At 37.3% G+C, this 20,932-nt stretch overlaps 1 protein-coding gene across 6 annotated transcripts in view; it reads right to left on the bottom strand.

Annotated features, from left to right (window-relative positions):
* The window catches only part of RUNX1T1 (RUNX1 partner transcriptional co-repressor 1), a 110,371-nt gene that overhangs the window by 15,463 nt on the left and 73,976 nt on the right, over positions 1 to 20,932 (bottom strand). For all 6 annotated transcript variants that reach the window (XM_068185123.1, XM_068185151.1, XM_068185141.1 and 3 more), the window contains 4 exons: positions 17,860 to 18,041; positions 9,696 to 9,946; positions 8,356 to 8,441; positions 7,529 to 7,730 (listed from right to left, as the gene is read on the bottom strand). In XM_068185123.1, coding sequence (XP_068041224.1) covers positions 7,529 to 7,730; positions 8,356 to 8,441; positions 9,696 to 9,946; positions 17,860 to 18,041 — 721 coding nt within the window. The remainder of the gene's footprint in view (positions 1 to 7,528; positions 7,731 to 8,355; positions 8,442 to 9,695; positions 9,947 to 17,859; positions 18,042 to 20,932) is intronic.

Here is a 20,932-nt window from a genome sequence, read left to right as displayed (position 1 = left end):
TATGAAAAGGAAAAAAGAAAGGGCAACAGTGCAGGTCTGGCACTTCTGCTCTGTGCACAATAATGAGTACTGATGAGTGCAGATAGAAGTCAAGATGTCTTTCCAGTGATCAAATAAGTTGTCCACAGAAAAGCAAAGGGGTGTTTCTCTAAGTTCAGAGCTATACTTTCCTATATCTGAGCCCATGTTTGCAACTGTAGCTGCAAGAGTTTGAAAAACAGAACCTTTAACTTTAGGTTAAGGCCCTAAATACATGCTGCCAAACAACCTCACTGGAGCTGAAGCTTGTAATTCACCCACATATTTCAATCACATTTTGACAGCTCTTTCCCCTTCTCCTCTTTTTTTTAAAAAAGGTTTAACCTTTAGACCTGGGCCTAAGAGGTTTGAAATCAGCAAGATCCCTTCCACAGGGACTTCAAAGACCTAAGATCAAGATGATACAAAAAGAAAATTCACTTTGGCCTGAAATTTAGCATACAGATCCTCAGCAGATGAAATTGAAATTGCTCCTTTCAAGTACAATTTAAAAACTGATTAACTATTAATCAAAGTAATAGAGGACAAATTAAAAAAAAAAACCCAACCAAACATATAAAACTAAGTTCACTGTCATGATTGCTATTGCCAGTGTGTCAGAATTCAATTGCCTAAAGAAAATAACTTGATTCGTTACATTACAGACAAGTTTGAATGTTTTTGGAGATGCTGCTAGAAATAAAATTCCTGTTTGATGTCTGAGCTTGAAATATAACAATATATAAGAGTATACCTGCCATTCTTTGAATACTAATTTTGAATAAATGTACTAATTTTTTTATCTTATGAGCTTTTATTCACTAACTTTATTCAAAAAGCAGTAGTTTTAAGAAAAAGTGAAAATCAGGTTTTTCAAATAATTTCTTAAACCACTACACGCATCCATACAGTAGTGTTTACTTACAGTAGCCCACATAAACTTAAATGCTTTTAAAAGATGACAATATTGCATGCAGCTAAAAAGGTGGAAGTGACAGGAGCTTTTTCAACAGAGAGTAGGGAATCCCTGTGCACTGTTTCACAGATGTAGTTTCTAGCATGAAAATCTGCAGACAGAGACTGGGAGTACATCTTCCCATCTGACAGGCAGCTGAGTGGATTTACCCAGCTCTTCTGTTTGTAACTGAAGTAGGGGACAACAATTTTAAATAGATTTTTGTCACCAGACTTTCACACCTCTCAAGCATAAAATAATAAGACTGTATATGTGTGTGGGGGGGTAGATTTTGTAAAACAGCTATTTATACTGGTTTAATCAACTTGATAGAGGATTTCAGGCCTGATACCAAAAATGGGAAAATTCTGGGTATGGCTTGGCTTGCATGATTCTGGAGATGACGAATAGCCTTGTGTATAGTTTTCACCCCTTAAAAGCTTTTTTAGATTTACAGGCACAGTGCCAGTTCTGTTAGGGGGACAGAGGCAACAGCAGAAAATATTGTTTGAAGGCTCAAGAAAAATAAAGGCAAAAAATTAAACCACTCTTATTTGCTCTTCATGGAATACCTGCAGGAATAGACCCAACCAGGCTCCAAATGTTGCAAAACAAGGGGCTTGTTGCATTCATGCCTTTACTTTGTATTGAGTTTTCCTATCTGCTATTTAAGGTACCATCCAGTGCAAGGGGAGCATAACCTTGATTTAAATCTATGAATCTTAGTTTTGGGGGAAGGGAAAAAAAAAAAAAGAAAAGAAAGAAAAAGGACAGAGAGATGTGGAACTGATTTGTTGGTACACATGACTTTCCAAAAATGGAATTCAATGACATAAATGACCAGATTGCCAGATAATTGTTAAAATTTCCAAAACATAAACATCAATCAAGCTCTTATTCCAACCACAAATTATTTACATGAGGAATGAGATCCTCTGCAAGAAGACTTAAATCAAAAGCTTATGAGACACTTTCCCATAGTTTGGAATGGTGCACAAAAAAGACAAGAAGCACTTATGAAGATAATAAAAACCATATTTTTCAAGCCAGAAAAATTTTAGTAACATGGCTATTGTTTAGTCAGTGGTGATGAGTCCGTGAAAACAATATTCTTTCTAAGCCTAAACTACAGGAAATGACCAGAGGATATAAATCTTACATATTACTGTTTTTAAGGTAAGGAGTCTTTCAGCTTAAGAATCACAAAAATTTCTCATTAAAACTGAAGCACAAAAGATCTTAATTTGGAAATCTAGCAAAGTCAAACCAAGATGAACACAACTGAGTGAAGTCCCTAAAATACTGAATGTAAAACCAACTGCAAAAAGCCATAATGAGGACAACACATAATTTAAAAAACTAACTGCAGCACCTAGAAATCAAAGTAAACACTGCCTGGAAGGAAATGGAATGAAATAAGACAAAATAAGAATAATCTGAAGTGACATGGCAGATCATTCAGAAAAGGATATCGGAAAAGGCCTTACATGTCAGACATAATAACAAAGGTTTGTTAATGGTGAAGATGCAACAATATCCTTATGCAGAACAACAGTATGTACACTACTGAATTTACTTGAAATTCATGGCAAGGCATGAAAGCATGTGCTGGTAATTAGTCCAGTTCCTACTGAACCAAAGGAAAAAGATGAGAAAGTTAAATAAAAAGCACATATATGTGAGAATAATCTGTACTTGTCTGTAAGGGCTTAAATGAGATAAAAACAAAAGAGACGTCTGACATCAAAAATGGTATTGGAATTTTCTATTGTAATGTGAAATAAACTTATGAAATAATAAAAAAGTTGTTGGAGCGGGAGAATACGCTTGAAGAAAACAAAAAAAAATTGCATTGGTTTCAGATCTCACATTCAAATGAAAATTTTTGGTGGCTTTAAGATAAAGAGAAAAGGTGCTGAAAGATAGTGACGTGCAGGGATGTGGAGAGTTGTAAGAGCAGCCATAAATATGGATCTGCAAAGTGAAACTGAGATGAAAGGCTAGGACCAAATAAATTATGTGAACTCTTATGTGATCATAAGGCTCAAACCCAAGAAAACAGAACAGAAAAACTTAGAAGGAAAATAAATGTTCAATAATCTCAAAAAGCCTAATTCACATTTGGAAAGAAGGACAAAAGGTAAGTTGACAAAACAAAAGAATTGAGGTTTTTATCACTGGACACTGACATACTATAACACAAAGTATTAAGAAATGGAGATAAACAGCTGATGTTTTGATGATCTTTTAGAATTTATTGCATTCATGAAAATTCTGGTAGTGATAATAATACCCTACATACGGTACTGAATATTGAGGCTCAAAAATAATAAAAGCTACATATAAGCAGCCATGAACAAATTAAATATATATGCCTTTTTATGTATTTATGTGGTTTCCATATTTCATATGCAAGTTCTGCTTCATTCTATCCTATAATAAATGTAACACCATTAGTGGGACACAGAAAACAAACAAAAACATTCTCAGAGCAACAAATATAAAATATTCACTGCCTTGCTCATAAGAGTCAAGTTCAAAAGTGTGCCACTTCCACATAATGAAATACAGAGATGTAGATCTGAAGGTCGGTATTACTGAATAAGACTACCTTGCAAACCTGGTTGAGGGCAATTGCTCACAGTATTTTTAAGTACATCTTTGCCCTTCTTTGCCCTCTAATACATTTTTGTGGCTATTGCAACTCTCCTTGAAATTGTGTTAAAAATATAGTTGTTGTGTTCTCATTGTGAAAGAAAAAGAAAAGAAAAGCCACATAGGTACTGTATTACTGAATCATCCTCAAGCAGAGGCCACGTCAGAACTGAGCACTGAGAACACACACATAGAATGTTCCTACAGTTGGAGCCCTACCTAACAGCATGCACTTCACTAAGCCACAATCTAGCCCAAACCTCCTATGCAGAGAGTGGATTAAGAGTAATACTTAATGTCATCAGTGACCAGTATCACAGAGGCTTTGCATTCTGGAATTACAAGTTATAAATGTTACTGTGGTATTCACGGCATTACGGTTCGCTCATGTTGAGAATATCATGCATATCACAGCACTGCTGATTATCTGCAAATGGCAAAGGAGCAGGTTTATCATCACAGCATGAACAGACGTGTTGGCAGGAATGCTCTGGCTAACACTGAAAACATGATGGTGAACAGCTTCAGAAAAAATAAAAAGGGTCTCAAAGGGTTAACATTTAAAAGTGTACTAAGAAATGGCTAACCTGTGTGTTTTTGACAAGTTCCTACACTTCTGAGAATCCTGGTTTCCTGAGGCAAATCCTGCAGGTATTGCACTCTTCAGTTGGAGATTTCAAACTCTATTTTGTAAGATTTCCATTCAGATAAATTCAACAGACACAAAATATCAACACTGCTGCAGACCTTCTGATGTGTGCCTGCTCCACTTATCTAGAGCCACAGCTGCACTCAGTATGGTTATAGATCTTGTTTATAACCCACGATGCTGAAGAACTCTCATCTTTAATTTATCCCACTGTGTGTATTTCAGTATACAGTGTCTGATATGGGTAATTATTCACTATTAGGATGAAAGTTGCAGTCCTGCTGCAGTATGTAGTACTGAAATTCTTCAGCAGAAATGGAGGAGTCAGATGATGTATTATTCACTTCATAGACCATCACAGTTAATCAAGTGAATATATATTAAGTCTGAGTCATTTTTAGACTTTCATAAACATGTATTATTCAGACTGAAAAGGCCCTCTTACCTTCAGTACATTCTTGGAGAATAATGGGAGCTTGTAACCTGTTGTAGCTGGCTAATGTGTGTATTGGATTACATTACATTAAAATGAATGATCAAGTATTTAATTTAATTTTTTAATTAAAAATATCAACAGAAAAATATTGATCAGATATTGCAAACTTCAAGGCTCAACATGATTTACAGGTTCAAAAGGTCTACTGTCTCAAAATGACAACCAGAATTTTCTTCAATTATTTTTCATCTCAAACTATCCATGCTGGATCTCAGCTCAGAGTTTTTCAGCAAGACCTATCTATGAAGACTGTGGCATAATGTTTGCAATGATAAGTTATCACTTCAGTGATGATATTTGAATTGTAAAGAAAAAGAAACAAAGGCACAGATAATGTAGCCATATGGCCCCCTTTTTTTTTCTCTCTTGCTAGTGGAGATGACAGGATAGATTTAAAGGCTGGATTACCTTGTTGAAAAAAATTAAATAAAAAAGGTACAAAGGGAAATCACTGACATTTAGAATCTCTGTAGCAAACCCCCCAATATTTACATGCTGTGGTACTTTAATTAAAATATTGCAGGAATTCTTCAATCCCTTTTTCCCCACTTCAAAACTAAAATAAAAAGCCCTAAAGCATCTCAAAGGCTCACAGACACTGCTTTAGTTTCGTTATATCTCTGAATGTTAGGGGTTTTCATTTTGTTAACTAGATTACTACCAGATTTGAGGAAATATAAGGATTAGCTTTCCATAGACTCCAAAGTAAGTATTTTCTCCCTGTCATGTCAGACATAAAAGCACTTCTTACCAATATTTACAACTGGCATGGATGCTACATCACTGAAGCAATCCAAGTTTCATGTTTGTGGGTCTCAGAAATATTTTTTCAACCAAATAACCAAAGTGGACATGTTAAAATTGAATGGACTCCAACCAGTTAATTTGTACCCACAGTACTGCAGAGCTGACTGATGTGTCCAATGCCAAAGACTGTACTGTATAATTATCTTTTAAGCCAGAAGACTTTGCCGTTTCTAAGAATTCATCTTGACAAATATACAAACAAATGCTAACATAGGGATCTAACTGTATGCTTGATCTTCATTTTATCTTAGGTACCTGATCTTATGTTCAGGTGATGACAATTTTTCTTGGATTGTAATATTATCTATAAAGTTTTGATGAATGAAAGTTTTGATGAAAGTTTTTGAACTCAAGTTACCGTTCATTTTTTCTACCTACTAAGTACACAAGCACCATGGCCTGTCTCTTTTTGCATCACAGCTTCACTAGAGAAGTGAGCCACTGCTTTAGATCTACTCAAAAGGGTTCTTCCTGAAGTTGCAGATGTGACTGACATTTCAGATGCTGTGTTTATGACTCTTTCTTTACATTACATTTAGCACTGTTCATACAAGCCATTACCTGAATACTTTCTGAGAAGGGCTCCTCTAGGGACTAGACTTTCTAGTGGACTATGCAAACATTTCTATAACCCTTCCTTCCACTTATTGGAGCACATTTATAGAGCTATTGACTCAAGCAGTTTGACACACACACACAAAAAAAAAAGATTTGTTTGTTATCAAGAGGCACTAAATATTACAGTAGTAGCTCTAGTTTCTTTAGAGTATTACAGTAGTAACTCTAGAAATTTACTAAGAGAATGATGGAGATGGGATTAGATTTGTTTTTCTGTTTTTCTATTTACAATTAAATAAAATTTTGATTTAGTAAGTTGTTATTAAAGGCAAAAGGAAAACAGTTAAAATATAGTTACAAAATAACACACATTCTCTTGATTCTATTCTGTAATTCTAGTAACAAACAGAATTTATGATGATTTTGAGTAGATGACATTGGATACAGACAATTTACTTTTTATAAGAAAATATTAGACAAGCAAGCATAGTCTCCTGTTGTCTTCAAATGAGCAAGAACAACAAAAAGGTATCACCGAGATGTTTCTTTACCAGATCTGCCACGAAAGTGAGAACATGGGGTAGAAGAAGGCCAAAATACTGGTAACTTACAGAAAGCCCCCAAAGTAAAAGCTTGTTTTTATAGAGCAGAGTCCTTTCAGAGCAGTTGTGTGAGGTACTGTGCGAGAGTGACTGTGAAGGTCTGCAGGGGGGAGCTGTTTGGTCTGGTCCTTGTAAGGCGGCTGCAGCCCACCCAGCTCAAGCTCTACTGCCTGCGCCAAGGCCTGCACAGCTCCAAGGAACTACACAACAAACAGTCCTCAGACACACCTGCAGAAGCTGCAGCTATGGACACAGACCTAGGAGGATCATGTGTGCATGACTGTGAGCGTTCCAGATCTTGTTCCTTTCTTAAACAGAAACCAAGTACACCTAAGAAGTTCCTATATCTTTACAACTCCATTTCCTTAGAAAGACAACTTCTAAGTTAAGTAATTCGATTTAAGAAGGTGAAACCCTCTTGTTTCAAATTGCAAACAATCCAGGAGCACCTAAAGATTTTTTTAATCAGGAAAGAGAAGGAGTCAGAAGGGAAAGAGTCAGTGCCCATCTCACTGCTCTGCCACCCCTACATGATAGTCTGTCCTCCCACTCCACCCTCTTAGACTTTGCTGAATGAAAAGCAAATTACCAAGCATCACCCAAAAAACCTCAAGCCACTCCACCCAGAAACACCACTGTTTGGGCATAAGAGTTATAGTGAATTCAGCAGTCAGCAAAGAGGAATCATCACTACAACAGAAGAATCAGAAGAACAAATGCAAATGTCATCTATCCCTTAGCTGAGCTTAAAGAGAATCAGCACATGATTTTCAATGAGGATACTGTACCTAACGAAACAGGGTCTGGATTCACTGGACTCTGCTGTCTGGAATGACTACTGCTGCTGTTTCCGCCTTTTTTTAAATCCTCCGCATCACTGTACCGCCGTATCCAGTAATTCAGCTCCTCGCGGTCTGCTTCCTGACATCGCCGTAGGACAGTGAGAGATCGTCTGGTTTTTTCCACCATGTCCATTATACAGTTCAACAACTGTTCACAGCAGTGGATGGAGCACAGGAACAAAGAAGAACTTTTTATTCACAGAGTGACATAATAATAAAGAAAACATCCATGTACTGAGTGCATGGGTTTTAATAACGAATGAGTCCCTCTCTGTTAACCTCAACTATAGCTGAAAAATTCTAGACTTGTTTTAAGAATGACAACCTCTTCCTTTTTAACTGGTGATCCTAAACTATACAGATATGGACTTACAGGAAAAAAAGCAAAGAAAAGGAGAAAACAACTGTAGCCCTGCCACTGGTATTATTACATGGCACCACAGAGGACACAAGATGTGGTCCAGAACTGATGCCTACAAATTTGACAAGAGCTAATAAATTCAGGAACAAATCCAAGCCCCAGATCCAGCGTTTATAGAGAAAGTCCATTTTTCTTTTGGCAGACTGTAATAATTAGGATAATGAAGGAGACACTTATCAGCAAGGCCTGGTATGAACTATCTAATGGGGAACATCAAGCCCTCTGATTTAATAAGCAAAGCTTTCAAAACCTGTCCTGGAATTCAGATCGGTTTTAAAATAAAAATTTAAAATTCCTATTTTAGAAGGCTTCTGTTCAGACAATTATACATAAATGGATATTTAGCCCTTACATGGTCAAGATGTTTCCACTCTTCTGCCCATTCTCTGTCTGTTAGCCTGTGATCAATCATTTCTTCTTGACGTGTGCCATGCAACCCTGTCAAAGAGGAGCAAATTATGTTTACAATGTTGGAAGTCCTCTATGGGAAAAAAAAAAACAAAACAAACAAACAAACAAACAAAAAACCAAAAACAAAAAACACCAGAAGAAAAAATAGCCTATATACAAAAACATCATATATAACCTGTTCCAGCATCAGAAATGCCACCACACAAAAAAAGGCTTCAAAAAAACCTTTGCTTTAAGTTCTCTTTAGTACTTTTCTTCACAAAAGATGCTACTGTTTTGTTCAATTTAATGTCTTCAATTCTATAAGTTGTACAGGTTGCAAGATGACCTTTGAAAAATGGACATAGCTCTTTCTGACTATATAAAATTATTATATACAGAAATATAACATACTACAATATATAATTTTTCATTTGCACTACTTGAAGTCAGCAAGGCAATTATTTGGTAACTCAGTGCATATAATACTAGTGTACTTCAGAGAGTTGAAAAAATATTAGTATAAACTCAGTGTTATTTCACTAAATACAGTAATTACTACCATGTCAACAGAGCATCATTAAGGGTTCATCCCCCCACAGATGTTTAAACAACATGTGGTTAAAATGTAGCACATATATCAGAGTAGCTGACAACATGATACAACCAAGCCACTATTTATTATCAACACTCAAGGGGAACCAACACTTGTTCTGTGCTTAGCCTCCTCTATACAGATGCTGAATATTTTTAAGTGTTCCTCTTTTACTGAAGATTTGTTTTACACAAGGAAAAACAGTAAGTGCAGATGTGAAGCAAAATCCAAGAGCATTAGGCATCCCATTAAACCAAACCGTGCTGCGTGGGGTGTGGCTGGTGCTTCTGGTGTTCACATCCTCCACGCTCTGGACATGTCACTCACAAAACACTTCTCTGAAAGTTAACAACTTCTACTCTAAGCTGAAATCAAGCTATTTTGATGTTGCTATCATCACAAATCTGACATTAGAAGAAAAATAAAAGGCTCTACCTACCCTTGCCTGCCATACACCTGAGTGTCCATGTCACCCATGCAGCTCTGAAAACACAGGTTCCTCCCATTTCTGACCCTCTCACTTAGAGACACAATTCAATCCGCTTTTACAAATACAGCTCTGAAATAAGGCCATTAGAAGCAGCTGGATGGACAAACAGCCATAAAGACTAGATCTGAACTACAGATAAAAATGTCCTGTTCACAAAATAGAGTTACAAGGGAAACAGAAACCTAAAAAAACAATGCAGAAAATCAACGTGCCTTACCCATAGGTCTGTTTCTGTCCCTGAGGTCCCTGTGATTGGGGTGTCTGTATGAGTCCCTGTAGTGGTGGGCAATGGCCATATCATCCAAACGATAATGTTGAGGTGGAGGTGGGGTGGGATGAGGCAGACCATTGGGCTGATAAGATAAGCCATTATTTGGACTGTACCGCTGGCCTGGGCTAATAGTGCAGGGCCGCTTGCTTGGATGCTCTGAGTGCAAAGGCTCTCTGTCAAAGCCATTTTCTTTGGTTCTGAAAAACAAAGCAAAGGAACTTTAATTCACTTAGTGAATAGAGCTTGAGAACATGCACCCCCACCTACACACGCAGCTTCAGGAACTAAAGTTTATTCTTTCACTTTGCTCCAAATGTGTGGAGTTGCAGAACATCTCATAACACTGCTGATTCGTAACATACAAAGGACTCATTCATCTTGTCTAACCATCCCTGTAACTTGAGAACTACTATCAGGGTGAGCCTTCTGACAGAGCCACCTAATGAGGGGCTGGAGAGCAAGCAGCCTGTGCTGAGATCACAGACTGATGGGGTGGATACACATGCAGTTATAGAGGTGAAACCATCAACTGATACAGGAAACTAGGGACCAGGAAATTCCTGTTTTCAGTAGTGCTATAGCTTATAGTGATTAGGAGAAATCTGCAGTTCAAGAAATGTTTGGGTTTTTTTAAGAGGATACCAGAAAGTCTAGCAGTGCATGGCAGTGTACTGAAGCTCAGCATACAATGAGCTCCCATCAAGATCAGTGTAACACAGAGCCTTTGGGGAAGAATTGACTTTAAATGATGAGAAATGCATCCTTCAGAGATTTTTGCACCATCTGGGCTATTCCAGTCAAAGGTGCTGTGACTATCATCAATTTTGCAGAAAGATGTGGTTAGACTCAAGTCCTCAGTAATGTTCAGGATTTCCCACTCCATTACTCTTAGACAGGGGTTTTATGCTCAGGCAACTTGGAAGAGCTACTGAGGAGAAGGACAGGGGGGTTTTTTTATGTTCTTGTTACTCTTTAATTAAATTCATAATCAGCTATTTCCAAACAACTCTCTACTTGACACCTCTGCCTGAGAACCTTGAACTCACCCTGAACTAATTCTCCATTAAAATTATATTTAAAAAAACCCACAAACAAAAAAAAAAAAGAAAAAAAGAAAAAATATAAGAAAAAGATAAGAAAAACAAACCAAAAAACCCACAAACAAACAAAAACCACCCTACAATTACTCCAACAGGTTCACAACCCTTTTGGGTAAGTTTGATTTCACTGAAATGTTTGAGTTTTTTTTTAACCACGTGAATAAAGAAAACCTAGAAAATATTAGCTTTGATCAGAACGTTCCTTAGATATAAATATTGCAAACTGAGGTTTCATTCCTCCCTCCAAAAACCTTTATTAAACTGCTGTTATATTCCAGCTTTTTTATAAAAGAACTTTATCCTCTGGAAGAAAGGGATGGTATAATGTATCATTCCTAGTAATAACACAATTTTTGACACTGACAGAAAGGCAAATTTGAGCAAATTTTCTTGTTTGCCTATTGTTAAAAACAACTGCTCTACAACAAACCTTCCCCCAGAAACCAATCAACCACCCTCGAGGGACTGTCTCTGGGGAAACAGTGTATTAACTGTCACCCCTCAACAGGTTCCCATTTACCACCAGTGAGAGGAAGGATGAAACCAAATAATTGCCAATATCCTCTGAGAGAGAGAATCAAACTAAGATCTTGTTACTAGCGGCAGGAAATTAAAAGGTGGGCTGCATTGTTTTCAGAAGGAGTGAAGCAATTTCTCAGAGACCTCACCAAAATTACTAATTCCAGAGAAGCTGCAGGTATATATATGTTTTAGTAAACTGTAATTTGGCAAAAATTTCACCAGCACAGCAGGACATCTTTTCTCATTTTGGGCAGATATAAAAGACATACTTTGCTAAAGTGGAGCATGTACCTTGTTCCAAAAGAAATGCAGCATGGCTGTGAAAACTCCTAACCAAGAAAACCTGAGGTCCATCATATATTTTTTATTACTTTTGGCATGATGTACCTGCTTGCAATAACTCCCAATGGGTGGTGATGTTTCTGACAGCTCTTCAAGACAAGTTTGTATTTAGTGGCTGGTGTGTGTTTTCTTTATACATATTTACTCAAACTCAGTGTGCCAATCTTCCAGTTGTCAAAATACTATGCAAGCAAAAGAAATGGACTTTTCTGTCTGTACAAGGCAAACTAATAATTCACCCTAAGTCCTTTAGTACTACAGTTAGAATGTTCTCTAATTTAGATGGGTAAAAGTCAGAAACAGCAAACAATTAAATAACTCATGGACTTGATCACTGAGACAGAACTGGGACAAGTGGGAATCCAGTTTTCCTTTTCTACACTACAGCTTGATGTTAAAATCATATATTTTCATACAAGTGTATATATTTGCACCTAATGTACAGGTATTTCTGTGTTTTTTAAGAATGCTTTGTACTTAATTACCTTAACTGGAATGCACTGGAAAACACACCAGCATATCCACTGAACTCTGACTAACACAGAAACTAACATGACTGTTGAAAACATATTTACTGAAACTATGTTTTTGATATTATGCCGGGTAACAGCTGTCATTTCTTTTCTGGGTGTAAAAATTTAACTCTACAATTTCTTGTTATATTTCTGCACTGACCAAATAACCAGCTTACCAGAATACCAGAATGAGACTGACAAACTCATTTTATGTTTCTGACCACATAAAAATATATAAAAAGCTAACAACTTAGAAAACCTCATCAGAACAGGAATCGCTGCCAAATTTACTATATCTGAATACACTGAATAGAGTGATAAAAGTCAAGGTACTGAAGAGTGCCATAATTCAGATGCTCTGAACTTGACCTACTAGTCTGCTTCTGATCTCAGTCCTACTCATTCTTTTAGGTCTCACTCCCTTGGGGCAACAGCATTTTCCCATGTGCCTGAGGAAGCACTCCTGTTTCCCAGTAACTGGCACACCCATGTGAATAGTAGTTCCAAATATAACACCATCACAATTTTAATCTGCTTTCATCTGATTTTGCAAAGTAACCAGAAGCTGTAGAGAGGAAATAACAGTGAATGTGTAGGAAACATAACTGACACTTTTTTCCTTATTCCTCTTGGCCACATTTTCCTTGATGTGCCTATAAATCAACCCTGTTGTTTGGAAAATTGGCAATATGACAAAGATGGAGTCCTTCAGCTATAAACACACAAGGGGTCATTTTACCTGAAGTCATGATTTACTTAGATTAAAGACAGAGGAATAGACATTACTTTTTAGCCTGTACACATTTAAAAGAATTTATGTTGTTTTTAGGCTGTGATTTAAATTTTAAATTATTGCAATTTATGGACAATTTCCTGGGTAGAAAATCTGACCATGCAAAACTGCCTTGGCTAGAAAATTAGGTTTCACCTGATCAAGAGTATTACACGAATTTCAAAGAACACTAAAATCACCTTACAAGAATAAGACAAAGCTGTTCATCTACTATTTGTGCAAGATGGTCTGATTCAAACTGACTTCCACCAATAAAGGTTTGAGTAATCAAACAAATGATAATGCTTTGCTGGCATAAAGTAGCTGTTTATAATACTGTGTTACAGAAAGACAATTACTTTTCTGCCTTGCTAACCGTTCATATTACAAAAATTCTTTTTAAATTCCTCATAAGTACACATGGCATACAAGGAGCACAGATGTAAGAGCTGTGAGCATCCTACACCTTACTGAGATACTCAGGAGCCTCTTCAAATAAGATTTACCTAACAGTATTATCAAAGTTGATCGCTGTGCCCAAGTACCTTTGATATGTATTTCATGTCATTGGTTCTAAGTGTAGTGCAACCACAGCAGCACTTTCTAAAGTCACAACACAATCATGGCCACTTTTGTTTTCTTCTCACCCAAATAATGCTATTCTAACAGAATTTTTTGTTATCCCATATCCACTTTGTAGAGAACTGTCATAAATGTAGTCACTATATGACATGCTCACATGCCATCAGCCCTTTCCAGCAAGCTCAAAGGATGAGTAATTAGCACAAAGTTTTTTGTTGTTAATGTATTTAAATAATGTGATTTATAATTAAGTATTCATTCACCAAAATAAAAACTCACTGTGGTCCAAGTTCCTTTGCTTTACTACAGTAGAATGTAAACTCCAAAACTTGTAAACAAAATACAGTGAATACTTTGTTCATGACATGTCATGAACAAATTACCAAAATGTGTTGTCTCCTCAGGTGTCAGTTTTCCTCTCTTGCAGTGACTGATGGTTCCCAGTGTTATTACAGAAACAGATTGATCTTTTTAATGAGCTAGTTTAATAGACTCCAAAATCTCACCGTGGCTGCTCATCCGTGTCAGACCATATGCACCAAGAAAACATTCAGTAAAACACAAAGCTTGGCTGTCAGATTGCTCTATAAAACCTCACCTACAGTAGACTTGGATATGCAGATAAATAACAAGAACTGAAAAATGGATATGCAAAAAGGGTTCTGAAATTATAAGCAGAAAAAAATACTATATGTGGATTTCTTCAACAAAAAATCATGAGGCAGCTGTGGTTACATGTAACACTTGTTCCACTTTCTTTGCCTAATCCTCTACTGTACTCTTCCTCTAGTGGTACCAGTGGTATGCAGTTATCCATGCCCAAATGAAAAATATAAATGTGTATGTATATATGTAACATATACATTATATACAATGCTTACCTGTGTATAACTAACTATATGTCTATACATCTATATCATATGCCTTGGGAAGTGAAAAAGATACCACAGTTTACTTCAGTGAGACACACATCTTCAATCAAAATTACTCCAGCTGTACTTAGTTCTCCTAGAAAGATGTGGCCTTTGAGTAATCTTTTTTCATTTACTAGCCATGGAGTCACAGTAAAACCTTCCCTTAAAGTATGTCTGCTATCTTCTGCTGAATTTTTATTAGTATATTTGAAAATTAATTATATTTCTAAACAAAAGGTATATATATTTCCAGATGTTTCCTCATGCTCCTCTGTAAACAATTAAAATAATTAATAGTGTAATGACTATAAAGCCAGACAAGTATTTGGTTTCAATACTCAGTCTAGGCATGTTCTGCCTCTGAGGACAGTTTTTTGTGGTTGATTTACTTACATTATCCAAATTAAAAGGTATGCAGACTCCAATTCAGTAAATTTAAGAATATTTCCAAAAGCATCTTGTACTTTTTACTAAATCTGTTGCACAAATGTTCTTGAGTGCACAAGACAACTCCACTGAACTTGGCTCAGCCAACACTACCACTTTTTTTTTCTGTATAGCTTTTATTATAGTCATAGGCAATGGAGAAGGGGATGTGACTAACCAGTGACAGACTTGCTTGACACTTAACAAAACCAACTTATTTTTTAAGCTCAAGGTACCATTCCAATGTGCATACAGGGAGGTCTCTTTTCACGTGAGCCTTTTTCATTACAGCAAACACAACAGAATTTTTTGTTATCCCAGCTGCAGGGTCAAAAAAGAAGGATGGGGTTTTTCTGAAACACCACTTCCCCAGAACTGAGAAGCTGAATTTCAGGCTGCAGCTGACAGAAGCTGCTGCACCTTGGAGTGTGCAGGCCAATGGGACACCCCACGCTCCACCCTCCTTGGACCCTGGGAATTCAAACACAGACTCTTACCCACAACAATAGAAGTTAAACTGTCTACCCCTCACCCCAAAAGCTGCATTACTACCTGTGGAGGAACTGAAGGCTCTCCAAGTTGTTCACAGCCTAAGAGAGACTTCAGTTGTGAAGCCAAGGGCACTTGTCTCTGCATGCAGAGATCTAGCAATTTTAAGAGCACCTACATATTTTAACTAAAAGGAAATGCTGATAAAAAAAATCATAAACCATACCCAAAACTCTCTAGGTCTGGGCCTCAGTTTTAACTAAAAGATGAAGACTGACTTTAAAATCCAATATTCTCCTGATCTGCTGGTTCCTTTATGTACTAATCTTATGTCCTTTTTGTTATAAAACCGATATAGGGTCTTTCCATTACAAAGTTCTTGTCCTAGTCTCTACCTGCATCACCCATCTTCTCCCTCACAAGCAGCACTGAAGATAACACAGTGAGACAGTACTTACTACAAAATAGCCAAAATTCAGCACTGTCAAACGGGGTCTCAAAGAGAGGGAGCATTACTCCAAATGCAAAGGATGGAAAGCAAAGGAAAGACTTTATTTTTCATTTTTCCTTTGTGGCCTAAAGGGAAATATGAGTAATACTCCTCTGTACTAACAGGAAAAAAAAAAAAAAAAAAAAAAAAAAAAAAAAAAAAACCACCGTGAGTTAGGGCTGTCAGAAAAGCACATCCTTCTTCTTGTCTGTATTCTGTCAAGCAATACCTCACTGGCTTACAAGATAATTTCATGTGTGTCTATCTCCTTGTAGGAAAAATGTTGTGTCTGCTACTGACACTGGAGTACAGTATGCTGACATTTAAGTTATTCACAAGATATTAAGAGGCCTTTTTAACAGATGTTTTGCTACACTACTCTGCAAAGACTGAGATTATACAGAACTACCCCAAGGTGCTAAATTTCAGCTTTGGAAAAATTATTTCATTGCACACAGTAAGAGAATACATGTAAAATGTCCAAAAAGTAATCATCTTTCTGAGGTGTAGAAACATGCTTGTATTAACCCCAATAGCTCCTTCAGTTTGGTCTAGTTATCTGGAAAAACTGGTGGAAAGAAGGTACCTACATATTAAAGGAGCTTTTCTGCTAATACCTTAATTTTCTTGCTGGTTCATTGTGATTTTTCTGAAACACAAACTCAGGCAAACTAATTTCAAATACTTTCACATCTTTTTTTATCTAATGGCTATATGACTTTAAATTTTACTGTTCACTTCTGGCTATAAGAAGTCTAAAGCTTTACTGTGAGCTTTCAGACTTTGTTTTCTCTTTATTTTTGTGCCATTCAAGCCTGTTCCAACACAAAAATGTCACCTGTACAAAGTTACAAGGCTTCTTGACTTTGCAAATCACCTTTTCATTTAAAAGATAACTAGGACACTTGCATACCTAAGACATACAGGTAGTGGTATTTGGCAGAACAGCATAATAAGTTTTCCACACTATAAAACCCATGGCAAACAAATCAATGAAAAATACAATACAAATCAATGAAAAATACAAGGTAAAATGTAAATGCCAGTTGAATTTCTAACATTAGCATAGGAAGGCAGTTAAAAGTAAATAACCACTAGAGTAATTTCCTTGTAACACTAAACAAAAAACTTTATTCCAAAAAATAAAAACTGTTCCATACCCCTAAAGCCACTGCACTTCACACACATACAGTCGCTTGCCCCATTTCTGCACGGACTTTTCTCAGCTCAACAAGAAAACAGATTGCAGTGAACATTTATCCTCTTTGAAAGAAATACCCTTATGCATATTCCATGTATGGATATGGAAATATGGCACAACAGAAGGAGTCAAAGCCCTGAGTGTGCTCCGGGGTTTGCCTTGTACTTCCCAATATAAATGCCTAGCGACTCTCCTCACATTTAATGTTGAGTTCAACAAAACGTCAGACGCAAAGGACTTGCATATGGAGCTGGCATGACCTGCTGCTTGGCACTTCATGACAGAAATGCTGGGCACGAAGTACTACAGTACTGGCTGACCATTACTCCTGTGTGGATATGACCACAGTGTGTCCTGAGGTGACTGAATCAGTGTGTGCATGTATTATATTTATATACTTAGGAATGTGTATGTAGCTCTCTCTCCATATATACATGTAAGTATGTATATGTCGACATGCATAAGCAGGGCCTGTTATTAAAGGGCATGGGGAATGATTTTAAGCTAGTAAGAGAGTAGATTCAGACTAGGAAGAAATTTTTAATATGGAACATGGTGAAACACTGGTTTCCCAGAGAGGTAGTGGATGCACCATCTCTGGAAACATTGACGGTCAGGTTGGATCTGAGGGCAGGACAGGACCCACACCCAGGAACACCATCTGAGTATCCCCCCCAGCACCCACCCTCTGCTGCCCCGTGCTGGTGGAGCTCAGCACCTCGGGCCCACGGGGCAGGAAAGGCACGGTGCTGCTCACCTGTCTGGAGTTCGCCTCTTCCCGTTTTCGTTCACATCGAGAAGCAGCTCTGAGGAGTCAACAGGTGAGGTGGTGCTGGCATCCAGAAGCAGCTGTTCGTGCTGGGCGAGGTACTGGGCTGGGTTCTGCTTGGCTAGCCTTGCACAGTGCAGCAGCTCCCGCTGCAGCAGGGGCAGATTGGCCTGCAAGAGTGCAGCACGTGTTAGGAGGGCAGCTTGCAAGCAGTTTCAACAGAGATGAAGAAGAAAAATCAGAAATCAGAGGAAAGCCTGCTTTGAGTTGAAACTGTTGCCATCATTCCCAGCTAGATTTGTGGTTAGCTGCCTGAATGCAGGCAGCCTCCAAAAGTGGCTATAGCTCTACTAAATATGCATGGAAGGATGGGAGCTTACCAAAAATGTAACAGAAAACAGTAAATGCTGTGAGAAAACCAGGTCTGAGTGCCACATCTTTAAAGAGGGAAAAAGCACTGTCTTGGCTGACTTCTGCTTTCTAACTCTCTAAAACCTGATCTACCATGAAGCAGCTGTTTTCAACAAGTGACAATCCTTTGTTTCCCATTCAGACTGCATTTAGTACTCAGAAATTGTCTGAAACCAGGGGATCTGCACCTCTATAAGCTGCCTCAGTCACCATCCTTTGAGGCCTTGAGGAGAACAGGATTGAGAATAGGATTGCCCTCAGCTTTCCCATTACACTTGCAGTTGCACATTAAGATAAAGATTACAACAAAATCTCACGTTCCAGAGCTTCAGTTAATCACCCGGAGGGCTACAATCCTCCTCCTAGCCAGATGTAGCTGGAAGGATTTCTAACTGTTCTTTCATGGCCCCGCTGGGACTTGGGTCATGGCCTGGAGATTACCAGGACTCAGACAAAGAGAACTGAAAATGCTTGCTGATCCGTGGGCAGTGCATTTTGCCCATCTACTGGGGCCACACTTAGTCATACATTTTGCCAGAACAGGTGGAACCGTATGTCCCTTCCCTCTGCAGAGATAGTTACACATCCTGGGAAACACCTTCCTTTCTCTGCAGTACATGCCAATATCGATACCAAGAACGGCCATTCATTTTTACCTAAATATTTTTTGTACCATATTTTTGTACCAAGTGATGTGCCTTGGCCTCTCTTTTTCCATCACTATTGCACAATGATTTTTCACTTCATAACCTTTAGTAACTAAAGATAAGACAAAGAACTTCAGTAGCTTCCTTTACTTTTGAAAAAACTCTCACTTAAAAAAAACCCAAACAAACAAACCAAAAAAAATCTTTTAAGCAGGAAAATATTTCTGAAGTCAAAAAAGTTCTAAAAGTAATGTGCATGGAACCAAAAAGACCCAGATGTTCTGAAAAGTTTTGAGCCCAGGATCTTGGTAAATTGCTTTGTTAGCATTGTAACAATGGCAACTGCTCCAGCAGCTGTTGTTACCATAAAAGTAGAACCACTGTGTCACAAAAAATGCCAGAATAGTCAATACACATGAAACTTTTAACAGTGGTGAAAAAAATAGAAATTGCTATCAGTTATTCATAGGATGGAAAGACAGTTGGTTGTGGAATATGGAGGTCTTTTCAGACATACACAGAACAGAAATATTTTGTGAAAGAACCAAATATCTATTCTATTTTGGTTATCAGAGAGATAGACTGACTGACTGTGTTCTGAGTAGAGTTTTTCATTTGTTCTAATTTCACTGTTTCTTTAAAAAACTCACACAGAATACAAGTCAAGACACTCATCTACTTCAACTGCCTTGCATGGCATAAAATAGTTGGAAAAGTTCACATATATTTACAAATAAATATCTGGAAGAAATAAAATATCAGATCTAGTATTTGACTAGTGGTACATACTTAAAAGATGTATCATCACACCTCAGCAGGCCTGTGACGTAGAAATGGGAAGGCCCTACTTAAGAGGTGAGTAATGAAGTAAGAAGCAATGCATTTGTGTTCCTTATCCACTATCATAAACAAAAAAGGACCTTTTAAATGCACAGATACTCCTAGAGACAACTAAATTTTGAACCGTTCAGCAAAAACTGCAATTTATTTTACTTGTTTACCTTCTCCTAAAGAAGTGTTCATTCTTGCCCTTTAAACATAAACATGAACATTTGCAGGTAAATTTATCTAAATAGATTGAACATATTATCTTTGCACAGAACAAGCATGTGCAGCTTTTAATACATTTATTAAGCGTGGATATATTCAGTTCCTTCATTTCTTAGAAGTTAGTATAGAAAACTATGATTGACATGCCTTATAATTTGGGCTTGTAATAGCACAAAGTAATATTTGGACAAATACTTAACACGAAGTCAAGAAAAGCAGTATTTAAAAATTTATAGTTCAGCTCAATTATTTTCAACCTGCTCCAAACATTATTCTAACCAATCTTTATCAAACAATATATTAATAAATAATTAGTTTGTTGGGAGAAGATTAATTAGGATATTTGACCTATAGGTAGGTCAAGTGTGCAGACTGCTTCTGGTCACCATGGTCCTGATACACAAGAACTAGTTTTTGGGAAGATAATGAGAACTAATTTTGAATGCAGAATGAAACATCAATAGTCTCCCTATTGTGAGCAGAGAGAGATGAGGCTCCTAAGGCAACTCAAGCATACTCACAGAGACACTGAAATACCTCTGTGGCCTTGGACACAGAGGACTGTGCAGAGGTTCTGCTCTATACCTGCAGTAGCACGTTGCTGTTGAAGCCTGTAGACAGACTTCTGTACCTCTCCATGTGAGAGATACAAACCAGTTCACAACCAGAGAAACTCTGACTGCAAACAAACATCATATTACTAGCTTACACCACCCTAAATTGTCACATTTCATTGTCTGAAACATGCTCCACTTTTGTTTTGGATTGGGCCTTATATCCTTCAAGATATAGGCAGTATCTTAGGCTCTTCCATCAGCAACAGAAATAATTCAGTCTTAGAACTTAAATTGAAATGGCTTCATTAGAACATAGTATAAAATTAGGTTTTGATGTTTTTATAATTGCCAGTTTAAATAAATTATTACAGATGTATTAAAAAATAAAGATTTAAA

Source organism: Anomalospiza imberbis, chromosome 1 (assembly GCF_031753505.1).
Source record: "Anomalospiza imberbis isolate Cuckoo-Finch-1a 21T00152 chromosome 1, ASM3175350v1, whole genome shotgun sequence".
NCBI classification, from domain to species: Eukaryota; Metazoa; Chordata; class Aves; order Passeriformes; family Viduidae; genus Anomalospiza; species Anomalospiza imberbis.
Note: the sequence above shows the minus strand (reverse complement) of the source record. Positions and strands in the feature narration are given on the sequence as shown.